The following is an 8315-nucleotide window of genomic DNA, read 5'->3' as shown; positions in this document are numbered from 1 at the left end:
GTTGCGGTGCACAGGCTTCTCATTGTGGTGGCTTCTCTTGTTGCAGAGCACGGGCTCTAGGTGTGCGGGCTTCAGTAGTTGTGGCGCAGGGGCTTAGTTGCTCCACGGCATGTAGGATCTTCCCGGACCAGGGCTCAAACCCGTGTCCCTTGCATTGGCAGGCAGATTCTTAACCACTGCACCACCAGGGAAGTCCCAGAACTAGACACTTTCTCATCGACGCCCGGTAAGGACAGAAACAGAATCGGACTATAACACCAGAATTCATTCATTCCCCAAGCATTTATTAAGCCTCAAGTGCCAAAGCAGACATTCACCAGTTTTGGACGACTTTGTCCCGGACTAGCTGCCCGTGAGGCTCGGTGGCATCTGGAGGCAGGAGGGCCAAGTAGACGGGAGTCTCAGCCCCCTCCTCCACGGTCCTGGAGCCATGAGCCCCCACCATGTCCGTGTTCACCCACCCGGGGCAGCACGCGTTCAGCAGAATCCTGTCCGCTTGTCTCTTCTCATCCAGATGCTGGGCCAGGATTCTCGATAAGACCGTGACCCCCAGTTTGGACACCCCATAAGCAGAGTTGGGCCAGCCCTCCCTTTCGTGCACCTCATTTTTTGTGTCCTCCACAAACTTTTTCATGAGCTCCACCAGGTCTTCCTCTGTGAGTGTCTTACATCGGAACTTCTCCTGCAGATCTTCGCTGCAATTTTCAAGGGCTTTGGAACCCTGTAAACTACTGACATTCACCACTCTGCCTGAAACAATAAGAAAAATATAGAAGCATGTCACAAACAATCGTTGGTTGACTACTGACAAACATGATTGAGTCATGGGGCAGGTGTAATTGCTGACTTAAAAAATGATTCTAGAAGGCATTAAAAAAAGCCTTCAGAGGCATTCAAAAATGCCTCAAGAATGCACCAGTGGGTTTTAACTTTTTGTCCCTTGTTCTCCCAAAAGGAAGAACACATTTCTGTCAATAACAGGGGCTAAAGAGCAGTGATTCATTAGGTGAGCAGAAGGTAGGTCTGTAGGAGAATCACCAGGTAGTTTTATAAAACACACCCTCCTACACACACATACACATTTCCAGGTACTTGTGAACTTGCTTTCCGGGGGACAGCGCCCTCACCCTTAGATTATTTCCTAGGGTCCTGGGGCCACCTCTGTACCCCTGAGTGCCAAAATCAGGTTTAAGCAATCCCTTGCCAATGACCCTTGTCTATCCTTAATGATGGATACTTTCACATGTGGAATGGGTTGATTCTCCATCCCAGTTTTGATTTTCATTGCTTTTTTTAGCCCATAGTTAACAAATAAGTAAATATAATTAGTGAGTTAATATTCATATTAGCAATGATTCACAGCTACTAATGAGACAGATCTGTCCATAAAATAAAATAAGAAGGCCAAAAACTAGAAAATAATTTGAAGCATTGATAGAAATCCCCAAGCCAGTGAACGTGTGAATTTACACACTCTGTCCAACATCAAAAAGCACCAAATTTGGGGGGTTCTTTTCCCACATATTATCCTGAATCCATATTCTTTGCATCCAACAGGTTAACTGGATTTTATTTCATTTTCTGAGCGGCATTCACCACAGGTACACATTTGTTGGTGGGGTGTGTACACGCTGGGAGATTCTTGTGGGCCCAGCACCATACGGAGATGCCCTCACTCTGTCCTTGTACATAAGCATCTCACATAGCCCGCCGGGACCCAAGACTCTTCACTATATTCTTTCCTTCCTTCCTTCTCTCTGTCTCTCTCTGGTAATATTTCTTTCCCAACTTTTAACTTTGAAAAACTTTGCAACCTACAGAGAAGTTGCAAGAATGGTTTAATAAACACCCATATATATATACCCTTCAGCTGAGTTTACCAATTGTTTCCATTTTGCCACATTTGCTTTCTCTCATTCTCTTAATTGTAGACAGATACCATAAACCTTCACCTTAAAACACTGTAGTATAGGGCTTCCCTGGTGGTGCAGTGGTTGAGAGTCCGCCTGCCGATGCAGGGGACGCGGGTTCGCGCCCCGGTCTGGGAGGATCCCACATGCGGAGCGGCTGGGCCCGTGAGCCTGTGCTCCGCACGCGCTGGGCCTGCGCGTCCGGAGCCTGTGCCCCGCAACGGGAGAGGCCACGGCGGTGAGAGGCCCGCGTACCAAAAAAAAAAAAAACAAAACACTGTAGTATACAGAAGGGCATTCCCTTCCATAACCGCAAATGTGATCACATTAATCACGGTACAACACTATTATCTAAACTATAGTCCATATTCAAACGTCCCCAATTGTCTCAATCATCTTCCTTCGTAGGTTTTTTGTTTGTTTTCATCCTGGGTCCAATGGATTGCATGGACCCTGGAGGGATAAATGGATTGCATTTAGTTGTCCTATCTCTTTAGTCTATTTAGAGCAGTTGACAGTGATTTTTTTTAAAGACTCTAAGCCATTATTTTATAGTATTTCCCTCAGTTTGGATTGGCATGATTTTTTTTTTTTATGATTAGATTCACTTCAATATTTTGGCCAGGAATTCTGCTTTGCTGAAGTTATGCTCTTCATTACTTGCTAAGCAGCTTTGTACTCAAAACGCTTGGCTGCTACAAGGAATTAAATTCAAACAGGAAAGGAGGAAAGAAAAGAAAAGACAAATTACAGGAGCTACTCTATGCCTTCGATGGAAATAAAAAACTTCCTAAGAGGAAGAGGCGTTCCCTTTGATCTCAAGGCACACCCCTGGGGGAGGGGCCAAGGGGTGACAGTTGCAACAGCTAAATGGGCCCAATCAGCCCTGAAAAGGGCTCAGCCCACACCATCACCACCACTCTTTGCTGAGGTCCAGGTGGCTCCACGGTCCGAAAACAACCCCTACTGCGTTCTGGCAAGAGTGGGCAAGTAGCTCCCCCTAGTGGCTAAACAGTTGCTTAACCTATTCACTCAATCTTGAACCAATAAGCAAGCGGGATAACTTTATTTTATTTATTTATTTTTTTGCGGTACGCGGGCCTCTCACTGCTGTGGCCTCTCCCGTTGCGGAGCACAGGCTCCGGACGCGCAGGCTCAGCGGCCACGGCTCACGGGCCCAGCCGCGCCGCGGCATGTGGGATCCTCCCGGACTGGGGCACGAACCCGATTCCCCTGCATCGGCAGGCGGACTCTCAACCACTGCGCCACCAGGGAAGCCCCGGGTAACTGTCTTTAAAGTGATATTATAAAGCTGAGTAAAGAGTGGCTTTTAAATCAGCTTTGAATGTGGAGAAAGTGACTCCCTACAAACCAAGGGGCAGTGATGCTCCGCGTTTTGCCCTGCAGGGTGACGTTTATTGAAAAGTCACCACTATTCTCAATGTGTTGCAAACCAAAGATTCCTGCTTTGGGAATTACTGTAACAGAAAACTGGTTAAAGACAGTGATTCACCAGCACTGGGTTGGTCCCTGAGCCCCACCCTCCCCAAAGACTTCTTTTACCTTTCAAAATGGTTGGTTCACAATCATTTGGTGCTATAATCCTTCCCTAACTAGAACTAATTATCCTGGTTTGATTGAGGGGTGAAGTTAGGAAACTGGCATACTGTTTCCAGCTCTATTACTACCTGGCTCTATTCACTTCTCTGGGGCTCAGTTTCCTTCTCTATAAAGTGAAGGTGTTGACAGATACCATAAATGTACTTAAAAAATGTATGTTTTTCTCAATACTTTGCAGCTTTCAAATTCTATGATTCTAAAATCCATAAGAAGAAGATTTCATGATACTTGGTAAAAGACACAGCTACAATGGAATACTATGCAGCTGTAAAAAAGAATAAGAGCCCCAGATATAGTAAGTGAAGAAAGCAAGGTGGCAAACATTATACTTAATGTCCTTTTTTTTTGTAAAAATGGAAGCAAATATATATATATATATATATATATATACACATACATTTATTTTTGCTTAGATTTGCATTTAAAAATTCCATCCCCTTGACCCTGGATACTTACCAACTCCATGCCCCTGGACCCAAGGCTTCTTTGACCCAGTACCTGAAACTCTACCTGTGAGCTTTCTATGATCCCATTCCACTAAGAAACCAGTAACAAGAATCACCTGTGGAGGATGGGGAGGGGCAGACAGGTGGAACTCTCACCATGCATCTTTTTAAATTTAAATATTTTTGCACTGGAGATCATCTTTCTTCAAAATGTTAAATTAAGAAAAGCATGTTTCTACTAAGAATCACAGAGTTCTTCTTCCTAAGAATCACAGTTGATTTCTTGGGAAAGAAAATCCTCAGGGAAGCAAGGCTTCTCTCCCCACCTCCCAGCACAGCTGTAATTTACACAGCTCGGATTGTTTGTCAGCAGTGGTCTTCCCCGTTGGACTCTGTGCTCCATGGACAGGACTGTCCATATGCCCATAATACTCACCACTGTATTCCCAGCACCAGAGTAATGCCTGGATTATGGTAGGTGCTCAATAAATGTTTGTGGGAAAAGTAATAAAAGTTATTCATCGAATACTTGAAAGTGTGGGAAAGATATTTCCTAATAAAGAAAAGTTGCTTTTGGATGCTCTGAGCCAGCTTGGCAAAGGTTGGTACAAGAAGAAAGGAATAGAGGAAAATTCATAGTAATGAGAGAACAGACACTTTCCCCAAGCCCCCGGTGAGCTGGGTGAGGCCCGGCCACCTTGGGGAATTGAGAAGGACTCCCTGAAGTTGCTCAAAGGCAAGAGGCCTTTGGGGACTTGAAACACGTTATCCTTCTGGGATTCAGTTCATGACTTCGGACCCAAGAGCATCACTATGTATCATACACATCTTTCTTTTTGGAGGTGAGGGAGAAGATGCACTTCTCATAAATGTTGAGGGAACAACTGGGTAGCCATATGAAAAACGGTACATTTAGATCCATTTCCTTCCTACACAAGGATAAACTTCAAATGAATCAGGTATCTAAACATACATGCGTCTGTACATGCCTAAGTTCACTCATGCCTGCATGCATACAAGCATACAAGTTCTGGAGGAAAAGTGAATTAATTCTTCCATAAACTTGGAGTGGGGTATACATATCTTTCAATAAAGCTGAAATGTTCGGATGAGGAGCCAGATACTATGAGAAAATAATGCAGTTTTCTATTTTTCCCCCTACAGAGAAATAGTACCCCTGGGTGATTCCTGGGGGAGAGCCCCCCGGCCACCTCCCCCGCCGGGGGGTGGGTCACGCCTTGCCAAGGGGAGGCAACCTGACAGTCCACAAAGCTGGACTTACCATGAGGTTTCACTATTGGCAGTAATTCGCGGCAGACATTTCTCGTGGCAAAAAAGTTTGTCTTCAGTGTCATCTCAGCTTGAACGTCAAACGGTGTTGGATCATCAACTTTCAAAAAAGAGAAGGAAACAAAGTTATGCGTTTCCTCCTGAAATTCATAAGACAAAGTGGATCTTATCTCTAATGAAAGACAAAATCAGCTAACTTTTAAAATAATAAATTTATTGATTTTTGGCTCCTTTGGGTCTTCGTTGCTGCGGGAAGGCTTTCTCTGGTTGCAGAGACCAGGGACTACTCTTCCGTTCGGTGCGCGGGCTTCTCATTGCGGTGGCTTCTCTTGCTGCGGAGCACGCGCTCGGCGGGGGGGCTCTAGAGCGCAGGCTCAGTAGTCGTGGCGCACGGGCTTAGTTGCTCCGCGGCATGTGGGATCTTCCCGGACCAGGGCTCGAACCCGTGTCTCCTGCATCGGCAGGCGGACTCCCAACCACTGCGCCACCAGGGAAGCCCTAAAACAATTTTAAAACCACGAGATCCGTGGTTCTCAACCTTGGAGCGTGTGTGGGAAGCACCTCCGGGGCCTGTTAGAACACAGCATTCTGGGCCCCGCCCCCGGAGTCTGGGATCCTGAAGGTCCGGGGTGAGGCTCCAAAACTTGCATTTCTAACCAGTTCCCAGGTGACGCTACAGCTACTGGTCTGCGAGCCACACTCTGAGCAGCAGTGATCAAAGTTCGCAGTCTTGGATGGGCATAGGAGGCACCTGGGGATTCTGTTAAACTGCAGATTATAATGCAGCACGCGTGGTGGCGGGGCTGGAGATTCTCCGGTTCCAGCGAGTGTCCGGGGGGCAGGCGCTGCCGGCCGACAGCCCACACTCTGAGGGGCAAGAGCTTCCAGCTGAAGTCAGTGTTCCTCCGTGTGTCCTCCAGGAAGCCGGGTATTTATCCACCAATTACCCAGCCGTCGGCTCCAGGGGCTGTCAGTCGCCCCCCGCCCCCGCCCCCGCCTGCGCTCCCAGAAAGCCCGCAGACCGAGGTGTAGGTGCAGGTGCAGGGCGCTGCCGAGGGCCCAAGGCCAAGGGGGTGAAGACTTAACGCTCCACAACGCTTCGTTTTCCTCCGCTCTGCCTCTTAGATTTCTCTTGCCCACTAGGTTGGGAGTGAGGCTGGCCTGTTTATTTCTACCCGCAGCACATGGCAGATCGATAACTTTCTTACTCGAATTTTAAGAGTAAGTAATCTCCTTGATCTCCCCCCTCCCGCGCCCCGCCCCCCGGCCCCAAGGGAAGGTGCTACTTCAGACCACACTTATATATGTTTGATAACAAACATAGCTTCCCTGGGGGTGGGAACCACGCTCGCTTCCTTTTTGCCAGAGCCTATCAAAGCTCTCCATTAAAAAGCTCCGTTAAAGCTCTCTCAAGTCCACTAGCGCGTGCACGTGCGCGCTAATCGTGCTCCCGAGACCCACTTCCTGTCCCGAGCAGATGCCTCCTCGTATCTATGAACGCGCCCTTTCAAGGAAAGAGAAAGCCCAATGTGAGTTTGGAGACCCTTCGCAGAGAAAATGTTTCTTGCATTAGAAAGCTGATGAGCTTAGCAGGGCGTGGTCCCCTCCCAGGAGACCGAGTCTCTTGCGAACCTCAGCAGCTGTCGGTTCTGGGAGGGTCCTGGGCTGAGCCCTGGCGTGCTCAGGTCCGCACAGGCCGGCAGGCGGGCGGGGCGCACTGTGCCCGGAGCCCGGGCGGGTCTTGAGCTAAACGAACCGCTCCCGCGACTCCGTGGGAAGCGAGAACCAGCCGTGGGAGGCGAGAGCTGAGCGCATCCCGAGGGGCGGGCTCTGCCTTCCATAACTTAAGTGGGCGGGTAGGGGGCGTATGCGGCTCACTGTCTCGCACCCTCGGAGCGCCCGGGGACCTCCCGCCCCCCACACCTACTCTTGAAGGCGATGCCCGCGTTGTTGACCAGCACGTTGAGCCCCCCGTACTCCTTGCGCAGGAAGTCGCGCAGGGCGCGGATGCTCTGCAGGTCGTCGATGTCCAGCTGGTGGAAGCGCGGGCTCAGGCCCTCGGCCTGCAGCTGCTGCACGGCCGCCCGGCCCCGCTCCACGTCCCGCGCCGTGAGCACCACGTCCCCGGAGAACTGCCGGCACAGGTCGCTCGCGATGGCGAAGCCGATGCCCTTGTTGGCCCCGGTGACCAGCGCCACGCGGGTGTAGGACGGCATGGCCGGGTGCCGGGCGCGCGGGGCCGTTGGGTGAAGAGCGAACCGGGCCGTGGGCCACGGGCGGCGCGCGCTGCGGAGGCCCGGCCACAGCCAGAGAAGCCAGGAAGAACTGTGTTCTAGGATCCAGCGCTGTGACTTGCAGAGAACGAGGCTCCGGTCCTCGGTCCCTCCCCTCCGAGGAGGGGCCATCTGTTCCTGAAGGTTTCGCAACGCCCCATTCCCGGGTCCGCCCCCTCCCCGCGATGCGCCCTCTTTTGATCCCGCCTCTTGAGCCAAGCTGTGGTCTGCGGGGTCGAGACGTTGTTCCCCTAAAGCAAAAGCGGACGGTGACGGGTCGATAGGGTCTAGAGATTCCTTGCAGTTGGACTGAAGAAACTATTGTAGGAGAACCCCAAAAGGAGAAAAACAAGTGCTGAGTAATTTTCTTGGGCGTGCGTCCGTCATCCACTGCAAAATGAGGATGTTCGCTTTTTCCATGACTACAGTGAAATTATTTCGACACGGTAACTGCTTCTCAGGACATAGATCCCATTCCTTGCTTAAGAGAAACTCAAGAGAGGAATGAGAGAAAAAAAGGTCCCAAGAACAGATTTACAGGTGTGGGCAGGATACCTAGCTGTGTGGGATCCTAGCTGTGTGCGCCCCCAAGTGGGAGAGAATGTTTATGAAACTCTCATTGTGGGTGAAGCCTCTTACCGGAATGTGTTTTTTTTTTTGTTTTTTTTTGCGGTACGCGGGCCTCCCTCTGTTGTGGCCTCTCCCGTTGCGGAGCACAGGCTCCGGACGCGCAGGCTCGGCGGCCATGGCTCACGGGCCCAGCCGCTCCGCGGCAC

The 8315-nt window shown here is 50.1% G+C and overlaps 1 protein-coding gene across 1 annotated transcript; it reads right to left on the bottom strand.

Annotated features, from left to right (window-relative positions):
• Positions 1–262: 262 nt before the first annotated feature.
• Positions 263–7629, bottom strand: CBR3 (carbonyl reductase 3). The gene is made up of 3 exons (XM_007125370.2): positions 7194–7629; positions 5259–5366; positions 263–750 (listed from the first exon to the last, which is right to left on the bottom strand). The coding sequence occupies exons 1-3, from the start codon at positions 7480–7482 to the stop codon at positions 314–316; spliced, it is 834 nt and encodes a 277-aa protein (XP_007125432.2). The 5' UTR covers positions 7483–7629; the 3' UTR covers positions 263–313.
• Positions 7630–8315: the final 686 nt, after the last annotated feature.

The sequence above is a fragment of the Physeter macrocephalus genome, chromosome 8 (assembly GCF_002837175.3).
Source record: "Physeter macrocephalus isolate SW-GA chromosome 8, ASM283717v5, whole genome shotgun sequence".
NCBI lineage: Eukaryota > Metazoa > Chordata > Mammalia > Artiodactyla > Physeteridae > Physeter > Physeter macrocephalus.
This window is presented reverse-complemented; position numbering and strand designations above follow the sequence as displayed.

Coding starts and splice junctions, on each gene's coding strand:
- CBR3 (XM_007125370.2), bottom strand. CDS start 7,482: ATGCCGTCCTACACCCGCGTGGCGCTGGTCACCGGGGCCAACAAGGGC. Junction 5,367..7,193: donor CGCGGGCATCGCCTTCAAGA/GTAGGTGTGGGG, acceptor CTTTTTTGAAAG/TTGATGATCCAACACCGTTT. Junction 751..5,258: donor GCCAATAGTGAAACCTCATG/GTAAGTCCAGCT, acceptor TTATTGTTTCAG/GCAGAGTGGTGAATGTCAGT.